This window comes from Gymnodraco acuticeps, unplaced genomic scaffold, assembly GCF_902827175.1.
Source record: "Gymnodraco acuticeps unplaced genomic scaffold, fGymAcu1.1, whole genome shotgun sequence".
Classification (NCBI taxonomy): Eukaryota; Metazoa; Chordata; class Actinopteri; order Perciformes; family Bathydraconidae; genus Gymnodraco; species Gymnodraco acuticeps.
In genome coordinates, this window is record NW_022990135.1 from 3730764 (window position 1) to 3754824 (window position 24061).

The 24061-nt window shown below is 40.2% G+C and overlaps 2 protein-coding genes across 2 annotated transcripts in view; one reads left to right on the forward strand and one right to left on the reverse strand.

Annotated features, from left to right (window-relative positions):
- Window positions 1-1104: 1104 nt before the first annotated feature.
- On the reverse strand, window positions 1105-4344 carry cldn10a (claudin 10a). Its single transcript, XM_034216791.1, has 5 exons — window positions 3772-4344; window positions 2619-2780; window positions 2402-2483; window positions 2218-2316; window positions 1105-1234 (listed from the first exon to the last, which is right to left on the reverse strand). Exons 1-5 carry the CDS (start codon window positions 3989-3991, stop codon window positions 1105-1107), a joined length of 693 nt encoding a protein of 230 aa, XP_034072682.1. The 5' UTR covers window positions 3992-4344.
- Window positions 4008-24061, forward strand: part of abcc4 (ATP-binding cassette, sub-family C (CFTR/MRP), member 4) — a 33859-nt gene continuing 13805 nt past the window's right edge. Inside the window, exons 1-9 of the mRNA XM_034216792.1 lie at window positions 4008-4086; window positions 8875-8938; window positions 9514-9624; window positions 16766-16886; window positions 17525-17749; window positions 17967-18056; window positions 20090-20253; window positions 20650-20775; window positions 22778-23027. Coding sequence (XP_034072683.1) covers window positions 4008-4086; window positions 8875-8938; window positions 9514-9624; window positions 16766-16886; window positions 17525-17749; window positions 17967-18056; window positions 20090-20253; window positions 20650-20775; window positions 22778-23027 — 1230 coding nt within the window. The remainder of the gene's footprint in view (window positions 4087-8874; window positions 8939-9513; window positions 9625-16765; window positions 16887-17524; window positions 17750-17966; window positions 18057-20089; window positions 20254-20649; window positions 20776-22777; window positions 23028-24061) is intronic.

A 24061-nucleotide genomic window follows, 5' to 3' on the forward strand; every position in this document is an offset into this window, starting at 1 on the left:
TCTATCAAGAGAACATCTTTTGAGCTAGAAGGTGTTTGATTCATCAAATCTGCACTCTCAGCGTCACTTTATGTAACTCAGACACTACAATACCACCATTATATCAGCGAGCATTGTGCCGAGCCCGGGACACCTGACACTGTTTTACGGATGTAAGGCGCCAGAAAGCACCGGGGCGCTGCTCCCTGCCAGCTGGTTCTAACCCCAGGGCCAGGAGGTTTTCGTAACATAGCCTGGGGTTCCTATTGATAATAATTCCTAGGTGGAGATGGATGGCTGATATGAGGGGAAACCTCCGGTCTGGCCTCCTGCTCTGCATAGGGGGTCATTTAAGGGGTCAGATGTGACCTCCTGACCTTTGAAGGTCAGATCAATCGATCCAAGAAACCAAGAAATGCGATGCAGCTATTAGCTGAAGGTGTTCTCGACTGCCTTAAATCAGCAGGAGAGGATTCAATGAAATGATACCCTTTCTACCCAGGTTTTAATCAGTAATCCATTTGTATTTTAGTTACTTCTTTGTCACAATGATTGAATTGTGTTGCTTCCAAAACTGCATGTTTATAATCTTTAATACAGCTTTAAATGATAATATATTTAGTTTAAAAATACAAAAAATATATTGATTCTCATTTTAAAATTATTTATATAATGTAGACATACACAAAAAAAAATCTTGGTTATTTTTATCTGTTCGATATCCTCTGGTTTCAAGAGGAAAATATTCTATAAAAATGCTGCTAAAAATCTACGTCCACTTGGACTTCAACTCAAAAATGATAAAATAGAGATTTTATGTGTCTATGTAAAGCACAAATGACCAGCTTGTTGAAGGTGGCCGGAGAGTTTGAACAGTGCCAAACCACATTTCCTACCCTGAAAAAAACGGTCTTATATTTGATATACAGTCATTGATAGAAATGTCCCAACATTGAGCCATAACTCAAGATGAATCTGGACACTTTAAACTCAAGAGAATATGTAAACTGATACATTAATTATTGTTTCCAGGAACAGAATGTTATTCATGCCCTTTGCTTTCACTGGTGAATTCTGGTGAGCACAAACTCTTATGATAATATCCATGTAGAAATAAGTTTGACATCACACATAAGCATTTCTTCCAAACTGCCTCGATGGCTCCCCTGGTTCCTTGTGGAGGCGGTTGACTGTCTTGCTTTGTTTGTGGCATGCTTTAGAAAATGATGCAGCTCCAGTGTAGGAGTATTCAGCGCTACAGAGAGAAACAAAAGGATAAGAAATGAAGCCCGTCAACAAACACAAAATATATTTTTTGTTTTCTTAGATAAGCATCTTTTGGTATCACGTCGGTAGATCTAATAATTCAGGAGAACTATTTAGTGCTGCCATGCTTAAATGTTGCCCGTGGAACCTGCTTAACAGTAAAAGAGAACAAAATCAAGCTTTCTATTGTTCAAATGTTCTATCTTGCTTTCTTACTCTTGGTTCATTGATGTAGCCACAACATGACAAGAATAACCGCCTTTAGCTATGCTAGCAGCTCTGCTAGGCTGTGCTAAGGGACAGCTTAATGCTAACAAGCTCACAGTGACAATGCTAACATGCTGTTGTTTACCAGGTTTAAAGTGTACACTAGTTTAGCAGGTTAGCATGCTATCATTTGCTTAACAAACACTTAGGAATGAGTACAGCTAAGGCTTGATTTAATTAGTTTTCTAGTTATTTCGTAATGAAAACCTAGCTGAAAATGATATTTATCTTAGTCTTTATTCACAATATGACCACCATATTAAGCAGGACTAACTAAAACATATTCTGACCCAAATATTTCACCGAAAGAGAAAGCTAGCAGTCTTTATCTGATGCAACATTTCCTTTTAGCTACACTCAGTCAAGGTGACTTTCACTTGGAAACATGTCTTACTACTGGACTGTAACAAAGAAAACATTCAGCCTCTGTTGGCCACAATACTAATCAAAAAGGACGATTATACAATCTGCCCTGTAGGTTCAACGATTATGAGACAAGATGTTGAGAGAGATTATTGCATGTTTACCATTGCTGCCATCTCTTCATTGCAGTTAAAGTAATTATTTAAATTGCCTGATTGAGTAAGCAACTAAGTGCAGTTTAGAGTTCGTCCAAATCAGATTTCTTCTAAACCCTTGTTGCTGATGACAGACGGGGGATCACATTGATAGCATCTAGAATGTTAGAAAAATCAAGCAATTTACCTGGAACCTTCAGACAGGGAGAGACAGAAGACAAGACCTCCGAGGATACACAGCACAGATCCAGCCCAGCCAATAAAGAGAGCTGCTCCCAGTTCAAACCTGAAGAGGAAAAAGAAGACATATGTGACTGGGCTTCCTTTTATCTGCTGTGAAACAAATATTTCCTTTAATCTTGAATTCTTACTTCTGAGCAACAAAGAGGGGGTCAAAGAAGTCAGTTGTGATCCTGTGAGCATATATGGAGCATGCAGTCATGCAGCAGAGGCCTGCAAAGAGAAATAAGGACTGAAATCAAAGCAAAACTAACTGATCATGTAATTCAGTGAAATGTAGTCCTAAGTTGAACAGCTTCCTTAACATGCAGCTGCATTCCCAATATATACAGAGACAGAGAAAGGTACCACTGAGAATGAAGTGGAAACCCGAGAGGACCGCCAGACGAGCCTTGGTGGACTCCGAGCCTCCTATTTTTGTGCACTTCATTCCTATCAAGGCGAAGATGGCACCAAAGAAACCCAGACATACAGCTGCGATCATGAGACCCCGACACACCTGGATATAGGCTTAGAGATACACACAAGGGGGGATGACTTAAGTTAGTGGTTCCAAAGTCTTTAAAAAAGATTATCTTTATGTCTGGAAGCTAAATGTAAAGCTACATCCAGCATCTGGTTAACTTGGTTTTGCACTAAGACTTTAAACTAACGGAAACAGCTAGCCTGGCTATATATGTCTTTCTTTCATTAATCAATATTTATTTCTAACCAAAACCAACATTTAAAACCCACAAATCTAAGCTTAGCTAACTATATCCTCCTACCTGTTGCTTTATATATATATATATATATATATATATATATATATATATATATATTGTACAGATAAGAGTGGTATCAGTCCTTTCACTGAACTATCGGCAAGAAACTTGGAAAAAATGTATTTTAAAAAATCCCACTATTCTTATTAAATCAAAGTATAGACTATAGCAAAGGTACATTTGATTTCAGTCTTGGATATGTGAGTTTCTGTATTTGGCTAAATACTTTATAACCAGCATATTGTAAGAGCTGAGGTTAAACATCTAATATTAGAGAAGACATATTCATTAACACAGCCAAAATCATCAAAAGGCAAAGAAGTGCATTCAGTGATGTATACAGATCATAGGAGTTTTAAAACTGTGCTGTACAGCATGACTGCTTTGAAAGACATAGTTTTTACTCAACAGGTAGTGACCACAGATAATAACTAGTATCTTTGAAACCACACAAATGTATAAATTGCTTTCAGTTTATTTGAATTATAGCAATGCCTTTGTTTATTGTTAATGGCAAGACATGGGAAGTGACGAGTGACCTTTGTATGACTGTGGGACTTTATATGACTTAATTCGGACACATTAAGAGGCTGTATCAGTCCACCTAAGCTTAGTTACTGAAATGCTGGTATTTCACCCAAAAACAACAGGTGTTTTGGGCATCATTGCTTTGACTAGTTGCATATGCACATCAAGATATATCTCTGTAACATCAACAAAAACCAACTCCAACTCACGATCAAGAGCCAGCATCGAAGGAAAGTCCTTGCAGTTGGACACCCCGGTGGAATCAGTCACACATGTTTTCCATAGGTTAGACCAGAAGGTAGCCGTAGTGATGACCGTCCCGTCCACAGAGGACACCTTCCAGTAGTCTAACGGCAGGATGGAAGAAACCAGGATCCAACCAGAGATGGCCAGGATGAAGGCTACAATCTCTGTTGCCATGTTCCCCATTTTTCCTGCGGCTTGGATGTCCCGACTGGGACAGGACGGAGATCTATCCCTCAGTAGGGACACAGAGAGGAGGTGGGAGGGTCGGCCCGAGACAGGTGCGTCAGTGTTGTTTCTTCTGGAGAATTCTGCTTCTCGTCCACCTGCCAAGCATCTACGCCTGAAAATCAATACTTAAAAGTGCATGGCCTTCTTGGACACACAATCAGTAGCTGTATATTGTGTTTGTGTGTGGTGGTGGGAGGGTGCACGGTAGCCATCACTCCACACAATGTGCAAGGGGATCTGCAAGAGGAGGAAGTCTTTAATTGAAAGGATCTGAAACGATTTTGACAGAGAAGAAAACACAAGATTAGGAACAGAGATAGGGTTGACTGAATGAATGATGTGGCTCAGTTCTGCACCAAAATACAACAATCCAGTACTTCAGGTCCTCGTTGCAGCAGCAATAGGTGAAGGCAATGCAATATAACTCCACACTAGTTGCACAGCATTACAGCTCCATCAAGTGGCAGAAAGGAAAGGATGCTTCAAATATCAGGAACGTCATGTTATCTCTTTGCTTCTAGTTAAGCAAACCGAATATTATATCAGGGCCTGTAATTGTGGTCCGCTTTTCACACTCCGGTGTGAAAGCGGCTTAGTAGCCTACAGGACTGCCTAGCGTGTTAGCATTGTGTAGGTCTTACAGAGCTGCTAGCATGGTGGGAGACGCTTCATATTTTCGGTCAAGTTACATATTTGCTAATAATGGAGAAACAATTCAAACAAATTGTCAGTAACGTTTAACTATGTATTTCAATTTCTCTGCTTGTATGCTTATTTTACTTTCTGCAGCATGTGGTCTTAACTCAATCAATCAATCAATCAATGTTTATTTATATACACTTATATACTTTTAACTAAAGTTTTAAAGAAGAAAGAATATGTTTATTTTGCTTAACCTAATATATATTTTAGTAAGATATAATACACCCCCCAGTTAAATGTAATGCTACAGCTTTACCTGTTCTACTGATGTAGCTCAGCGTAAGTTCAATCAGGAAGACAACATCATCATCGGGTGTCACACGTTATTTCAATAAGTGATCAGGGGCATTACGCCCCGGCTAGCCAATCATTGCACCTGCTAACCTCTTTAAATCTGCTCTCCCCTTCCTGTCAGTTGTCATTTCAGGTGTCAACGCACAACCCTCCTCCACCCCTTCGCCTCCTGTCTCCTAAATACAGGGCCAAGCTAAACCTTCTCCCTTCAGATCGGACTGAACTACTATCACCACCACCAGTGTCTAGACCCCGGGGGGTTCATCAGAGCGGTTCTTTCCCTCCTGAATGATCATCCTGCAAACCCAGGGCCTAATCGCCAAAACATCATTACAGTTACTTGTTGTAATACGTCAATCACTATTCCCGCATATCATGTGTCCCGATAATAAACATGTACTCATACATCACGTCTCTCCTGATTGAACTAAGGTTAGCTCACATTACTCTGGATACTGCTGTGGGACATTTTGCTGACTTTATGACTTTAACCTTTACTACTGAATGTGTTTCCATTTAGTCTTGTCTCTTTCGCCCACATTGGTCATGTACAAGTCACACTTTAACTGCCTTGCTTGAACTTTTATAACTGTCACAGGTTAGTCAATGTGCCTTTGGTCTTTTTCAGCTGCTAGTTCATTTGTATTGTGACAAACCTATATTTAAGAGCATTATATCACTATTTTCAGGGTAGGAAGACATTTTCTGACCTTTAAGTAAAAGTACCAATACCACACAAATAAAAAGTATTCAGCGAATGCTAAAAAGCCCCTTAGATAAGGTCAAACTCTCTGGTGTCTCTATACAAATGAATCAAAAACAAATATTTTGTAATGACTTAATCTAAAAGTAACTAGAACTGTTAAATACATATAGTGGATTACAAGTATAAATACAAACATAGTCAAAGTACAAAGTAGGACAGTATAAGTAAAGTAGCTGAAATTGTGTTACGTTACATTTCATCAATGCTTTCCTTTTTTTAAGCTCAATCATCATTTCTTTATACATATTTGTAATGGTTGAGTTTCTCTACCATCTTCATCCCTTGTGGTTTCTTAATTCATGCTTTACAGTTGATGTTTTTTGTGAATGTAATCTATTTGTATCTGTGTTCATAGTCTGTTCTGTGCTGTCTTTACATCACACTTTGTGATAAAGACATGTTGTTACTGTGGACAACGTGATTTGATTTCATACTGTCAGTAAGATGAGCAGCAACAAAGCATAGAAGTAAAACAAATCCTCCCTCTGGCTGGAATTTACAAGTTCAAATAGAACATGTTGAGCAATGTGAATAATCAATCCTGTGAGCAGAATTAGGCAGCCAGCCAGGTACTAATACATTCAATCCTAATCTTGTACTGAAAACTGAAAACTTTTTTTGAAACAAGGATTAGGATTTAAGCTCTCTTTGTCAAGAAATAGGGATTGTTTCCGGGGAAAATAATTACCCCAAACATTTGCAAACATTCTATATTTACCTGGGGTCAGTTAACTGTATATGTATGCAGCTTTCAAACAGTCAGCCTTCTAGGAAAACTACAGCCAGGTAAATGACAGTGAGACGGTGCTCAGAACATTGTTACTCAAACCTCTAGATATTTGAAGCCGTGAGTCGTTTCCAAGGGCGCTGTTGCCGTGCAATCTCAGAGGGGACCCTAATCCTGTAAATCTACCAATGAAAGGGAAGCATCTGGCACAGGTTGTTATCTGTGTTAACCTGTTGGTGACATCCCATTAACAGCTAAATATGATAAGATCATTATCTTTCAACTGACCTGGAAAACAGTCATTATGTAAATGCAGTATATATACACAAATTATGTCATTTGGGGTTAAAAAATATCTTGAATTCAGTTACATCATTACATTTAAGTTTTCACATTTTAATGAACATTTAGCATACATTAACAATAACACATATTATTTACTGTGTTACCTTTGTAAGCAAGATATTAAAACACATTTCCTATTTTAATGTTGTCATAAAATGTCCATATGATTATGTGAAAATTAATATAGTAATTGGATTATTACATTTTCATTGATATATTTCCAAATACCCATACATACATACATGGAACATTTGTTGAATAACATTTTAATTATTGAAGTTTATACTATCAATGTAATAATGATAAAAGGCTTCCATACTTTTTGACTGTTTATAGCACTTTGTACAAAGTTTGCATGGAATTGCATCATATAGTGCAAAAGTGAAATCTCCCCTGTAATGCTGCATTCTTTATATTTCCGTACTATTTTTTACATTAACGTTCTCCCTATGAAGGATTTCATTGACAAATGTTTTCACATGGTACTGTATGTAACAGTTTATTCAATCTGAATCAAAACAGACATGCCCTATATCTTGTAACCTGTTGTTAAAGGGAAACAAAGTGTGCACTTCTTCCTTTGTGCCCATTCATGTGAGAGAATAACCTGGGGATATGTGGGATGACAAGGTTGGCCTATCACAGGACTGGGGTAGCATGGGAAAGGAGTGTTGATCCCTGCAGATGAATGTTATTGGGCTGAGTTCAGCTGCCTGCTGGCTTTTCTCCTTCAGCCCTTTTCCCAGTCGGTGCTAGCTAAATATCAACAGGAGGATCAAGTGCCAGGTGTGAGAACCAGGGCTTATACAGTCTGTTATCGTTAGATGATCAATGTCAGGATTATAGTTTACCTTGGTTATTTACCTTCTAAATGTTCCCTTGAACTTTGAAATGTAAGATGGAGGGTAAAGGGAGAGGCGGTTTTATCTCACTCTCCCAGTGCAGGAAACACCTGCAGTGTGTCAGGAGGCATCTGGATATCTTTCCCCATCACGTCTCTCTGTGTTTGTGTAAGTTGACAAAATACAGACAGAGAAAGAGAGCAAGCAAATACAATTATCTTAAAGAGACATTGTATGCAGTCATTTCCTTTACCATGTACTAATTATGATTGTAAAATACTCACACTTTACACTACTACCACATTAGCAAGCTATATTTTCGTATCTACGGTGATGCATGATTACTTGTTTATCTTGAGATAAAGTCAGTTAGTGCAACTATCAACTCTATGTGAAATAAAGAGAGATTTTGCTGAGTCACTGTGATAAGACTGAGGCAAGCCACATGAAAGAGGAAATGACTCGGACACATTTGAACCGTTTTCCGTACTAAACCATCGGAAAACTTATATTTTACTGTGGGAGTATATTTTAAAATGGCAATAATGATAATTCAACACTATATATTATCAAGCATGTTATCCCCACAGAGGGGATTCAGGTCTGGTTGTTAAACATAAGTAGGCCTACAGATAAAAAGAGAAACAACAATGTAAAATAGGAAATAACCTTGAAATACTGTACAAGAGTCAAGTGAGTCATTACACAGCTGTCCTTGACAGTGAATCAAAGTTCAAGTTTATACTTCACTAAATAATGCTTTGCTTTATCCTACTTGTGGATGTTCAGGTTTTCCTTTCAAGCTTCCACATGTCGCAAATTCAGTTATATGTGCTGGAAATGTTCTCAGCCAATCGAGTGAAAGCAGAGCTGGACACAGAGCCAATCCCGGTGGGCGATCATTATCTTCAGCCAATCCAGGGGTCTCTGGGGCGGGGCCTATGAAGGTGATTTCTAATGTCTTTTACACGCTAGCTCGTGTGCCGGGAGTGATACGTAACACACATTGGGGCGCAAAACTTTTACAACTAGGGGGCCGTGACATGTCGGAGGAGCTATGTAATACAAGCGTGAACCGAAGTTTCTCTACATAGCCCAGAGGAGCGGATTAAAATCTAAGTGAAATCTACCGTGTGTGAGTGAGGGCTACCATGGAAAACAGACAGTAAAGAAACCAAGACCAACCCGGCGGCTTCGGCCGGCCTGGTGTCCAAGATATTTTTCTGGTAAGTGACCAAATGCCCCGGATGATGAACGCTTGTTAGCTGCTGTTAGCGGGGGATTTAAAATGTCTCATTGTAGCTGAATGTTTCTCTGTCATTATACTCCCCATTGTCCATGAACGTGGGAAATTGAGAGGTAAACGGAAACCAGACTGTTTGACTGTTAGAAAAAAGGTGACCGTTACGGTGGTCAACACAAACTTGTTTAACTTTGAGGTGACAGTTGAGACAGTGATCAGAAACATACCTGACAATAATATGTGTGTTTAGGTGGTATTGTTTCCTATTTTACCTGTTTTGTTTTACTCAATTGAAAGTTGGACATGTTCATTACACTTTGTATGCAGTTCGCCGTTTTATTCTAGACCTACACATTAGATCATATAGTTAAAGTTCACCCCACCGTAAGAGCTCAAAAGTGCTCACATTGATGTATCTGATTCATGGCTGCTAATGTATTTGATGGTTTACACTTCGATGTGTAGTTGGATCATCGGATGACAATTATGAATAGATACACTGTTCTGTTGATCTTTATCAAACTCCAAAACTGAATCTTCTGAGTATTTCTCCGTCAGGTGGCTCAATCCTTTGTTTCGCATTGGATCCAAACGCAAGTTGGAAGAAGAGGACATGTACGATGTGCTCACAGAGGACCGGTCGAAGAATCTTGGGCAGGATCTGCGGAGGTACAGAGCCTTCAACACGTGTGTTTACAAAGTAGTTGTATCTGTGAAATATACACGTCCTCATCATGTATCAGAATCGAGTATTCAACTAAGCCGTGTAATACAAGTTGTTAGTAGCCTTAAGGGCCTACACAGTTGTTATGCTATACCACATTGCCCTTCACTGGATGTATAATGAGCTGCACTAAACTACATTTTAGCATTTAAATTACCTAGCCATTCTTTTGCGGTTATTTTGGTGAAAGTAACTTAAAAAAAAACTCATTACATTTCAGAGACAGTAATATTGTAATGTAACTTATTACTTTCAAAAGACAGTAATAAGTCATATATTACATTTAGGAAGTAACTTGCCCAACACTGTATCTGGCTATCCATGATAATATCCTCCTTTGAAAAACTTCACCATGTGACCATGAGCAGTAAATGAGTGAGAGGCTCATTTGGATGAAAGTTATGTAGTGTTGATGGTGTTATAAATGTTGTCAAAGTCCAGTTGTGTCGTCAGAAACGCGTCCTGAGATGCACTCCTTTCAAATCTAGCAACAACATGCTTTACTGTATGTCTATCAAGAGAGCTGTTTTAAGATAACATCTGTAATAAAAAAAAAAGTAAATTAAACAAGTGCTTACAAGTGTTTACCACAGGATTTTTGAGAGACTATGGAGGCCGGGCAGGGTTCCCCCGGAAGAAAACTGTATACATTTAAAGTTCAATGCATCCATGTGGTGCACTCTCCATCTGTGAGGAAATATAGCGGCTGGTTCTGTGAAGTCACCCTTAAAAAAATTCTAAACACATTGGTTGTTTGGAATAGATAAACACATCTAATCCCCTGGCCCTGCCCTACACTAGCATACACCAAAACACAAACACACACATATTAAGAATTAAAATAAGAGTGTGACTAAACACGCTCCTGATATCAAAACCAAGGTCGGAGCAGAGCATTGTTCTAAGATCAAACAGTGTGTTCTTGTACGTGTCAGGAGATTTAAAAACAAAAAGTATTGTCCTTTCTGTCGATAGAAAGAGACGTACCTTTACCACAAATTCCTCGATAATGAGATCCTTTAAATTCCCAGCACATCCTTACTTAAAACCAAATGTACAAACACATTGATCACCACATTTGCAAGGCGTTAACCTTCTAAATAAAGAAAAGTAATGTTAAAGGACACCTATCATGCTATATTTGAACAATATATTGTAGGGCCATATCTATATAAAGTATATAGATATAGTTTTTTTTTCAAAATACCAAAAAGATCCTGCATTTGAGCCATGCCTCATTTCGCTCTATTTGCTCTTTCCAGCGCTGTTTTTGCAGGGGGCTGATTCTGTGAGCTGCAGCTGACCACGCCCCCCTGCAGGAGAGGGGAGCGTGCTCTGAGATCAGCTGCTAGGCTGTCAGAAGAGGAGGAGAAAAAGAGATCTCCCTCCTCCGTGTTTTATTCTTATAGAAGTAAGAAGAGAAGTAACGGGCAGAAACCCTCCTTTTTACGCAGCGGTCCAGACATAGACATCAAACGGCGACACATATTCAGTTGCCAGTTCCTTTGGCATTAGGGCAGGGATATCTAGATACTTTCCAAGGTCTGACATAATGAATTGTGCTACTTTTAAAGCAAGCAACGATGTTTTCAAATCTGTAATCAAAAAGCTCCTCAAAAACACTATCGAAGCAGTTCCTGCCGTTGCTACGTTAGTTCAAACAGTAACAACGGACTATTTTTCTTAGCGGATGCATGTCAATTTAAATCAATACAACTCTTTTTTAAATCAATAAAATCATTTTCTAAATCCACAAAAGCATTTCAATTAATATTGGGAGTCATATCGTTACTTTGTTGAGAATGTGGCCATGTAATAAGCGGGATAATGTGCACATTGCATAATGCTTCGCGTCGGGCTCCTGATCAGCCTGTCGGTGTTCTTTTCCCCATAATGACCGCGTCGCTGCACATTCTCCCTTACATATGATTATATAGAGTCATTATTCATTTGTTTTAAAGCAGGAGGCGCAAACGCTTACCTCGGGGAGGGAGAAAAAGAGCCACAGCGGAGAATAAACAGAAGGGCAACCATGCGAGGGAAGTCTTCTTCGCTGCTTTTGTGGCAGACTGCAGCGCCACTTACAGGCCTGGCATATGTACTACAGCGTCTCCAGCGCTTTCGAGCAGCAATGGCTGGCCGTCGCCCAACTTCTCATTCCCTCATAGGTGGAGAGTTGACCAATAGCCGTAGCGCCACTTTACTGACGTCAGTAAAGTGTTCAAATCTGTATCAGATCCGTTGCAGCCCCTTTTTTAGAGATTTGGGTATGGAGGAAAATAGAGGGTTGTGTTTTCTGACACTTGGTGAGTTCCCTGGAACACCGGGGACACATATTCATGTATAAAAGACGTACAAAAGTGCATTTTGCATGATAGGTCCCCTTTAACATTTGCTCTTTTGCGTTGCGTTGCATCCTCGAGGTCAAACAAACATGATGAATGCATTTCCTTTCCTCAATCACAAAGCGTTTTTTTTTTAACGTTTGTATGCAGCATTGATTACATCGATGTTTACTGGCTTACTTCCTCCCTGCCTTTTATGACGCATCACCACCTGTGGATCAGGGGGATATAGTGAAAGCATTGACAGGAATCTGAGTTACATAACCTGCGTGCACACGCGTCCACAGGGAAACTTAAAACGGCAGGAAGTGAAAACTCTCATTCTATAAATAGAAACCCTTTATAAACATTTAGGCTGTGTCCAGACTGCCTTGAGCTCTAGTCATATAATGACTGAATGTCTAAATTAAAAAGGGCCCTGTGGCTCCCAACCGTCTTTAATCGAAGCAATGTTTCGTTTTTATTCCGCAGGGTCTTAAAAAATATTAAAAGTTGATAAATCAATTTAGCGAAAATGAAGGCTATTAAAAAGTATTAAACGGCATTTTCCAAGGTATTACATTTTGTAGCTTGTTTTCAATAAGTATATAAATGGTCCAAAGAGGTTGTATTCTACAGTCTGCCTGAATGTAATCATTGCGTAGGTGTGTAGAGTGATTCTGTGTAGTTTATTTATGGCATCCCGTTGGATTTGACGTCATCTGAACAGGACATCGCACGCTCACTGCTTGATAGCGCGCGAAGGTCCGTTTACGCCGGTTGTTAAACAACATCGTTATGGGGAAATTCAAGTGTGCGTCCAAATGGTTGGAAGATAAGATCTCAACTATCTTTCTAATCATCTGTTGACCTCTAAAATGTAATGTATGCGAACCATTCACATAAACAACCAAGTGCCATTGAATAAGTGAAACACAAATGACACTGATGTCAAAATGGGATGACAACCATAACAAATGTTGTGTTAATAATATGTATAAAATGGCATATCCAAGGGCTAAATAATATAACGAAAACATGTATTGTGACTTTAATTTTTTATAATACCAATATTACAAATGTTAAGGTCTTTCTCTTCTGTATTATTGATTATACAGATGCAATAAATCATTCTATAGTCAGACTTTATAAGTGTACACTGTATAAGTGCTCTTATATGTAGGCCTGGCCAACGTGTGATGATGAGATGAATTGAAATTTCTAAAAAACATCATTCAGAGAGTTATTAATTTAAGCCTTATAAACATGTAATTGAATGAGCATTAAATGAAATATTTAAGAATAACGTAACGGGACGCAGAACATCCGGCCCGTTGAGAACATTCATTTATGAAAAATAACGTAATTTTCGGATCTCCTATCAGTAACATTATTGTGGGATTTAAAAAAAAAACTTTAGTAACCACTGACTTTTTCTCCACCATGCTACTTTTATTTAGATAACCTTAAGCCTAGTTACTTGTAACGGTACGTCCACACTGCAGCTTTAAACAAATCTTCCAACGCTTCTCTGCCCGTTGACTTGAATGGGGATGACGTCACTTTGCCTCGCTTTTCGCCGAACTGCATTGTGGGGGAGCGAAGCGAAGATTTCCAGGATTTCCAGGATTCAAAAGTTGAGCAATGTTCAACTTTTGAAGCTGAGCTGGAGGCGTCAGCCAATCAAATCCCGTTTATGCAAATCTGACAGTAGAAGCACTAGCCAATCAAACCGCGTATAAGCTGGGAGAACCAGACCGCAGTTCATTTCCTCATATTCCCAAACGAGAAATTACGGTAGCAAATCACCCGGTTCTTTACGACCAGAACTATTAACGGGATACAAACCGGAGGAACCAGGCATGGAGGGAGGTGGCAGAGACAGTGGGTGAAACTGGTAGGTTTTCGCCTGTTTGGGGAGTTTATATATATATATTGCTCGCATAAAATCCCCGGGTTTTTTTGCTTTGTATGTCGGGGGCGGGAGATTCATGTGATTGGTTGTTGGTCGCGTTGCTCGCAAAAAATCCCCAAGCTTTCAGACACGCCCAGCTCCAAGATTTTCAAGATTTTTGAAAAGCTGCTGTGTGGACGTACCGTAACTCCTTTCTGCTTCAGCGTGTGCTAAACACAAAGCTAACTCAAAGCCAGCTCTTTTTTTACATGCTTTTACAATTTGGACAGTGCCTTATCCCACTGATAAGTGGTCAGTCGTAGGGACTTGACGGTCACGTCAAACATTATCAGAAAACGTCCGTACAAAGACAAGCTGTAATGTTTAACTTTAACAATAGTAGACAACAGGAAAACCATCCCTCAGGTTAATGATTACATGCCAGGGTTTCCCACACATAGACTATACCTTGGCGGGCCGCCCAGGTATATTAACGGCCGCCAAAGTATATTTCGCGACCCATTTAGTTTTTTTTTTTTTTTTTTATAAATTTTTTTTTTTCATGTTTTTTTTTTTTATTCGTCCGTGACCACGACGCCATCTGCGATCGATTAACTTGTAGACAATGATCCCTCGCTCCCTTGCTCTGATCTCGCCTCCTTCTGGCCTGTTAAGTGGCCTGCCTCACACAGGGTGACTGGCTGTCCACATGATGTGGCCTGCCGACATGGCCACTGTCATACAGATCATAAATCAAAGCCCTTGATTGGTCTCTGTGTGTCATTCAAGCTCGGGATAACCTCAGCTCAGGTGAGGTAAAGGACTCTCTGAGTGTTTAGATAGTTAACTTAGTCTAAGTTCTCAGTGGGTCTCAAACGGTGTGGTCACCATTTATGTAAACACATATTTCCATTTGACAGGGTAGTGATTGGTCTAATGGAGAGTGAGGTGGGCTGAAGATCGGAAGGCTGTGAGTTCAAATCCCGCCAGGAACACCACCACTAGTGTGCCCTTGAGTAAGGCACTTAGCCCTTAGTTACTCCAGGGAGAATGTCCCTGTAATCGGTCATTATAAGTCGCTTTGGATAAAAGCGTCAGCTAAATGAAATGTAATGTGATTAGTAAAATATGCATGAATAAATAAATAAAAAGTTAACTAGGTGAAAAAAGGTAAGATACACTTTTAAACTTGTTGAGAAGAAAACTAGTCTTTGCTGCTGCCTCAAAGAGGAGCAGAGGGAGAGGATGGAGAGGGGGGAGAGGAGGGAGACAGGAGAGGCTGATTCAGGAGCACAGACACACTCACAACTATAAATGAACCAAAAATTAATAAACAAGTTTCAGTGTTTTGTTCATATTGGAAATGGGATGTTGTTGGTTATGGCCTTGATTTTATGATTATTGAAATGTATACAGTTCTGTTAAATATAGGTGTTTCCATAGATCTAGTCTCTTTATTTTCCCCTCAAAATGCACCAGATTGATGCATTTAACTCCAAAATAAAAAATAAAATCTTACCGGGGGGGCATGCCCCTGGACCCCCCTAGAGGATTTGAGATCGACCCCCACTAAAAATCACATGGATAGGTTCCTAAATACATTAATAAATACATTTATTTTTTTAAATAGTAACCCATTTCCATATGTTCATGTGTGGGTAGTAGATTTAAACTATAGGGCTATCATTATGGGCCCTGCCTGTACCTGTTCGCTCTGCCATCGCGTGAAGGGTCTGCTAACAAGCGACCAACAGAAAGGTTAATGTTGTTGCACGTCACCTCAACCCCCCCCCCGCTACCACCACCCCCCCAAAGTATATTTCAGATCTGTGGGAAACACTGGCAGTTAATGGACCAGCACCAGAGGCGTTCCCATACACACAGGCGTTGGAGCTCTTCTTCATGAAATCCCAGAAGGATGAAGTGCTCTGACAAACAGTGCCATCTTTGCGCAAAATGATTATACCGGAATGAAAAGTCAATAAATAATGTTGTTTAAAACTTTTTTTTGTTTTCGCGCACCCCCCCTCCCCCCCTCCTTGCCACCACCCGCCCAAGTATATTTCATATCTGTGGGAAACACTGCATGCAATTGTGTTTTGTAAGGTGGTATATTTTGCAACATGTGCAGACTGATTGCTGGACGGAACCAAAAACTACCAGAAACACTACTCCACGCATGAACTGTGAACCTAGGCCAAGTGTTTGAATTTTACACGCAGCAGTTGATTTCTTATCACGTATAACGTTATTTTATGGTCTGTAAGCAAGCAGACAAGGGTTATTCTGTAGTGTTTTAACATCTTGTTGCAGGCGTTTCATTGACAGTGAAATCGAAATCCTAACTGTGGCCAAGTGAGCATGAGACACTGGCCTCAATGCCTCTATGCTCTGTTAGTCATGTTTGGTTGAAACGTTCTGGGACAAATTGCTTTTGAACTGCAACTGCCATTGTCCAGGAAAATGATGCTATCTCTCCATAGACACCCTGATGCCACGATGATTTTGATTAAATATCGAAAGTTTTACAAAATGACAATTGTTTGTGGAGCACTTTTTCATGACTGGACATACAGTTGCCACTTTATACCCCTAATGCCTAAACATATCTAAATATCTGGTCTTATTGTATTTTTTAACTAATCTTAAGAAAAGACTGCCTAAGCTTGAAATAATTATTTTATTCTGTGCCATAGAGCATCCAAGTGTTTTTTGGAATGATGCAATCTACAAATGTGATTTTAATCTTCAAAAATATATGAAAGCTTCAACAAATATGTAGCATATGTACCGACTCCTCTTGGTGCATGGCTGGACTGTTAATCACACAAAACAACCATTGTATAACATGCTGTCTCTATGTTACAGATACTGGGATGTTGAGATCCAGAAAGCTACCAAAGAGCTGCGACCACCTTCACTCACCAAATGCATCATAAAGTGCTACTGGAAACCATATGGAGTGCTGGGAATCTTTACCCTCATTGAAGTAAGTGTTTAAAACGTTGTAAATACGTTGAATAGTGGATTTACTCTGGTTTGAAAATGACTTACAATGCCAAACTTACCGTACTGCTAAACAGATATTTTTGGGAACATGCTTTGGTTGGTTAATATTAAAGGGCTTTGTTAAATCTTCGATTCTGATTGGTCCATTTTGACATTGTACGGCCTGTTATTTCTCTATAGCGGACCTCTGCTAAAGACACTCTGATCAAGGCACTATGTGTAGTCGTATTATTCTGCAGAAAGAAGCCCGGTCAATTTAACATCAGCTGTTGTCAAAATAAAAGTAATTGTGAACAGACTGACAGTTTCGGGAAAGAGAACCTCGATCAATGCTGCCGGCATTTTAAGTTGGGTTGCTATAGTCACAGTTCAGCTGTTGCTTCGCAGTATTCCAAGTATGCTGGACATTGGAACGGTCCTGCTGCGCCACTTGATGACGTAGCATCCTTGAAATATTGGCTTGGAAGCCAGTATCCTCGAGATTGAGAAACGGCCTGTGATTCAAATCATTTATTTATTATGTAGCTGTCAGGATCTTGCTGGCCCTGTAGGGGTTCTTTTCTCCTTGGTTGACGGTTGTGAAGCTCACCCTTCTCCATCTCCCTGCCTGCCTATCAGGAAGTCATCAAGGTGATCCAGCCGGTGTTCTTGGGGAAGATGATTATTTACTTTGAGAACTACGACCCAGAAGACATGGCGGCTCTGTACGAGACTCTGGGCTACGCGGCCGGCCTCTCCGTCTGCTCCATCGGACTCGCCCTGCTCCATCACCTCTACTTCTACCACGTCCAGAGGACAGGCATGAAGATCAGAGTGGCCATGTGTCACATGATCTACAACAAGGTCAGTAGGAGGGCAGTTCACATTATCATTGATGCTGCTTGACCTGCATGTCATGGCACTGAAGGGATGACCTTTGAATGTGTTTCTTCAACAAAAAGCCCTAAAACTACAGGTCGTATCTCTTATATCTCTATATCTCTTTCCCTCAAATGTGATCTCTTGGAAAGTGTTTGTGATCGATGCTCAGCACTAATGGCCCTTCCTCTCTTCTTCCTAGGCTCTGTGTCTCAGCAGTTCAGCCATGGGAAAGACCACCACGGGCCAGATCGTCAACCTCCTTTCCAACGACGTCAACAAGTTTGATGACGTAAGTGAAACTGAAATCTTTCAGAGAGCAGAAGGGCTGCTATTTTTTCCTGCAAAGGTCAAGGTGCTACGGGCCAGATCGTCCTGGCCAACAAATGTACATACTTACTCCCAAGTTGCCTTTAGAATCAAAATCAAATAGTTTCTTCTTTGCTCAGGAACAACACCAATCTAAGAGCTCTTGTTTTATTTTGACTGGCGTTTTAAGTTTAGATCAAATATATTTTATTGATGTTTTAGTAGAGCAGTATTTTATTATTTTATTTAATGAGGAGTTATGCAATAATGTACCATTATGTAACTTTTACAGAAAATACAGGATATGAGGGAATTGACATTACAGTTAGGGCTGCACGATTTGGGGAAATAATCTAATTGCGATTTTTCTGACAGATATTGCGATTTGCGATATTTGTTTTTAAGCGACCCAACAGGAGTTTATTGTAAAAAGCGGCCATATCTCCGGCTAGGAAGGTCGTATCAACGTGCTCCCGTCTCTAGCACCCCCGCAGCCCGAGCTACGAGTGAAAGAACTAAACTTACATGAAACTTCCGTTGGGTTGCTTTAAAGTCAAGCTTCAGTTTAAGATTCACCCTGTGATAGAAACATGTGATGGAGCATTACTGACCTGACTCAGACAGTTTGTTTCACCAAACCATCGAGGAAAGCTCCATTGGAAGCCATTTGGAAAGGGCAGGCACTTTCAAAAATACTTGACAGGTGATTGGATCAATCTGTCTATCACCTTCTATCATGGGCCACTTCTGATTGGTTAACAATGGCTGGTACATGTGGAGCACAGCACTTCTGATTGGTACATTTCAAAACAGATAATATTTGTAGTGTTTAGCTGCATCTACCTCAGTAATCCAGTGCAAGATGAGCTGTATGAAGCCCATCTCCACCTGCCTGCATCGTGAGGGAGTGTGTTCTGGGGAATTTAACTCCAGGAATGCACATTTGACCTAGTTCTGCAAGCCACCCTTATGAAGCTTTTAAGTTTAAGGGTTTCATTTATAGCTGCCGGATAAATTGGTTGTTGGGTGTAACGTATTTTCCTGTTATGTGTGGTTACAGTGTCTCACTGTGTTGGCTCTGTCTTGACTGTTTCACTCTGAGGAACACGGAGAACGTCTCCCAGCGTGAGGGACTGATTATCCTCTGAGGCTTTGTGGCACCAATCCCACTCTGTCTCATTAAAGTGTTGAGTTTCCTTTTAATCAGAGCCTGCTGTGAAAACACCACTCTGTTGTTTGGCATCGGGTTCTTAAGTTAATCAAGTCCTCCTCTCATGCTGGCTTGCATTAGTCTTTAGAAAGTCACTCCCTGACTGGAGTCTGCATGCCTCTTGGCCCTGAGCGATCCATGTGTGGCTCTTTTTCTGTTTTTCATTTATTCTGAGGGAAATTGGGTTTCTTCATGGATAAACATAAGAAATATGAAGAAAAATTCTAAGAAATGGAGTACTGTTTTATTATATTGGGTACCACTTTAAGACTACCCTTATAAAGGAGTCATAAAGGGTTTATAATTAGGTTATGAATTAGGTTGTAAACACTTTATTAATCATTAAGAACCATTTATAAACCAGTTCTAACAGTTTTCATACATCAACACAGGCTCACTATTTGGCAAGATGACTAAGCCTTATATTGGCTACTCAGCGAGAATCAAGTCAGTGAGCAACAGATACCAAGGATGCTGGCTGATAAAGAGGACGAAGTAAGCTAGGTAGCCAATATAAGGCTTAGTAGTACAGATAAATGTGGGCTCACTATTTGGCAAGCAACCGGTCACAGTTGCCCTGTTCATCTCATGTCTTATAAAAGCTTATTAAGGATTTATAAAGTGTTCACAACCTAATTAATAAATGAATTACAAACTATTCGTAAACTCTTTATACGGGTAGTCTTATTGTAAAGTGGTACCTTATATATTGTATAGTAAAAATGTCCAATAAAAATTCCAGCATATTGATTTGACAAGCTGTCCTGGTGGTGTTGCAGCTCATTCATGGTACATTCTCTTTCCAGGTGACCATCTTCTTGCACTTCCTGTGGGTGGGGCCCCTCCAGGCCGCGGTGGTGGTGGGGCTGCTGTGGATGGAGATCGGTCCGTCATGCTTGGCAGGCATGGTGGTGCTCATGATCCTGATGCCAATGCAAACCATGTTCGGAAGACTCTTTTCTAAGTTCAGGTAACACACACCCTCACGGAATCCAGATACTCCATTGTAGCTGATAGCTTTGCAAATGTACAGATTCACCCCGCAAATATACTTATATATTTTTTACTGAGCAGAGGTCTATACTCAAACAACACACAAGTATCAAACACTCCTTTGAAAGTGTATAAAGGGTTAAAGCCAAGCTTCATTTCCAAGTCATATTTAATTAGGCTATTGTTAAGCGTTAATGGAGTTAATAACTTTGCTTTAGTAGCTGTAAGTGGAAGAACCAGTTGTACTTGCAGCCATTAATGTTCAAAATCGGAGTGCACTTTTTTCACACAGAAACTACTTTTGAAAGTTTTCTGTTACACAATGTTTCTGCAGATTTTAAACAGACTCACATTTCCTTCATTTTCCTTACAGGAGTAAGACGGCCAGTCTCACTGACGACAGGATCCGCATGATGAACGAAGTGGTGTCTGGGATCAGGATCATCAAGATGTACGCGTGGGAGAAACCCTTCTCTGCTCTGGTGTCTGAAGTCAGAAGGTAAAAACATGAAAGGCATTCCTGTGGTCGGACGTTTTCTTCACAGTAGATCAAAGTAGCGTGTACTGTTTTAGGAGTTCAGGAGCTTTTCTCTTGGAGATCTGAAATGCGGGTGTAGGGCAGCAACCCTGGTTGTAATTCCCTGCTGAATATGGGTTTTGTAGTCCTTTTTGTGGTGTAAGGTTTGGTTTGTAGTCCTTGGCTCACATCTCCAGCGTTTATGAAAAGGAAAGTAGATGTGTGGTTAACTTTAACGGACTACAGTACCTTTCCTAATGCATCACCCATTATGTTTTGTTTTAGTGCTTCTGTTTGGACACACAGTATTTGGTTTTCTTGCAACCCAGTGCCATTGATTCAGGTTGTGCAAAGAAGGGATGCGTTTGTTTTTCCGATTGAAATACATTTGAGGCGACGGCTAACGTCCTGGTTTTGGGGCGCACCCTTAATGTAAGATAACATTAATCTGGTTTGCGCTGAAAGAGGGCGACAACTACTCCAGGTGAAACGTGAACATTTGGCTGACCATAAAACTTCCATGGAGCTTTATCCAAATTACAAAGAAAAAGGATATTGGTGCAGCATCAGAACAGGTTCCAAAGCGCACATACAGAGATATATTAAATGTTTGTGATGGACGTCACTTGAGTTTGTTGATTTGATTTGATAGCAGTCTCATTTCTCTGTTGTAGTAAGACTAGGGATGGGTATCGTTAAGGTTTTAACGGTACTACTACTTTTATCGATACCGCTTATCGATCCGGTCTTTTAACGGTAGTTTTATCGGTTAAGGTAAACTAACTAAACAAAACTAACATTGCTTTTTATTTAAATTAAATACATAATATTTCACATCAAAAGAAACAACAGTGTTTTAACAAATCATATTAAATAATGTGATGACAGAACTGTAAACAGAATAGCTGAAACTTAAACAAAATAAATAACTCAGTTACCTCTAATCATTAACCCATGTTTGTATCATGTAGTTAACTCCGTGTGTTACTGCTAGCATACATAACACCTGACGTGGAAACGTTACTCGTGGATGGGGGGGCTACAGAGCTGCTAGAAAGACAGTCGAACCCGGTGCATTCCTCCGTCTGGATGTGGAACACTTTTGCTAAATGTTTAGACACATTGCTCGTGTTACCGCCCTCACATGCTGAACTCTTATTGCACTTTAGGCAACGAGCATCGAGACGGGTAAAGTTTAACCACCTCAGAGCGCGTTCTCTCCGCCATCTCCTCCGTGTGTGTGTGTTGCTGCATGTAGCAGCTGCGTGTGTGTAAACTGCCCCGCCCCCTCGCACACAGACGGGCGAGAGAGATCTCTCGTCTGGATTGGAAAGATCGAAAATACTAAACATAATCATAGACGCATTTTGTAGTCTTTTTGCGTATTAGAAACGGAGTTGGCGACACTAAAACTGCAATATAATGTTTGTGTAGCAATAATACACATGACATATTTTTACATCCAGTACCGATAAAAAGACCGATAACGTCGGAGCTTAACGGCACCACGGTCTTTAATGATTCAGCCCCGGGGCCCGTTTAATACCGGGGCTCGGTACCCATCCCTAAGTAAGACACTGTCAATATTTAGCAGAAACCCATTTCTATTTGGGTTTCTGTTTGGTTTAACTTTGTAGTTTAAATTGAGATGCCATAGCAACCTAAGCAACATGACTTTATCTCCAACATGGTTCTCGTGATTTTATTCTCTGTACCTTAAAGAAGGTGACATGTTAGCTTTGTGAACTGACACGGTTTTGGCAAACCTTCTTGATCTGTGCTAGAAGGGCTGACAAATCAAAACCGCCAATCCTCTATTTCCCCCACTCAATAACCCAGAAAAGCAGTTATTAAAATCACCCACTACCAAACCCTACATCTATAATTGTTCTGTAGTTTTGGTAAAAAGACAACAGCAAATTGTGATTAGATTAATTTTCTTAAAATCAGTGTGTGAATGTTGTATTTCTCTGCGTCCACTTAGGAAGGAGATCTCCAAGATCATGAAGAGCTCCTACTTAAGAGGCCTCAACATGGCATCCTTCTTCTGCGCCAGCAAGATCATCCTCTTCATCACCTTCACCCTCTACGTCCTGCTGGGAAACACCATCACAGCCAGCCGCGTGTTCGTGACGGTGGCGCTGTACACCGCCGTGCGACTCACCGTCACGCTCTTCTTCCCCAGCGCCATCGAGAAGCTGTTCGAGAGCCGCGTCAGCATCCGCAGGATCCAGGTACGGCGATTCAGGCTTTGACTTCAGTTATTAAACTGAACTGAGGGTTACGTGTTGAATTCATAACAAGGGGATTACATTTGGAACTTTAAAATGGATGCCAAAGCCATAAGACCTTGCTCCTACTTGGACTTAGGATCAGCGTCAGAACAAATTAAAGTTCCTTGTCTCCTTTCTAAAACAAAAATAATAAGATTATGTCTTTGTTATTTATATTTAATGATCCTTAATTGGAATCACAAATATTTCTCTTATCCTGGGGTCAATTGGGTTTCTTGCCAGGTGTTATATTTTAAAATGAAATGTTAAAGGGGACCTATCATGCAAAATGCACTTTTTATGTCTTTTATACATAAATATGTGTCCCCGGTGTTTCAAAGAACTCACGCAGCGTCAGAAAATAAAACCCTCTCTCTTTTCCTCCGTACCCAAATCTCTAAAAACGGGGGAACAACGGAGCTGATCCAGATTTGCGTCCGATATGACGTAAAATCTGAAATGTAGGCTGGCTGGTATTTTGAGCAAAACACTTCATAGACATGTTTTATATATATTTGTATATATCTGAGACCTATGCTATTGCCTAAAAATAGCATGATAGGTGACCTTTAAATAAACATAAGAAGTAGATGTGCAGATGTAAAATATAAAATAAGATATTTATATAAACATAAGAATCTCAAGTAAAAAGATCCAAAAAAGATTTCTCAATATTTCTATAAACACTGGAAGACCCTCAGATAGACGTTAAAGAGAAGATGTCTCAGAAATCAGAGCTGATTTGGATTCAGTCTGATCTGAGGCTTCTCAAAATCTGGACCGTCAACGAATCCCCCTGAACTCTGCTCAAAGATTCCCGATGCCCCCCCTGTTCCCTCGTGGCTCTCGGTACATCCCTCCCTTTGTTCTGGCAGTGTAGCTCATTACAGGAACAGGTCCTCCTTGGAGTTATTAGCTATATTGTCTTTGTGTTGGCCATTAACTGTAAATGCTTCACTCCTGAACGATTGTATCTTAGCGCCCTGCCCCGCTCT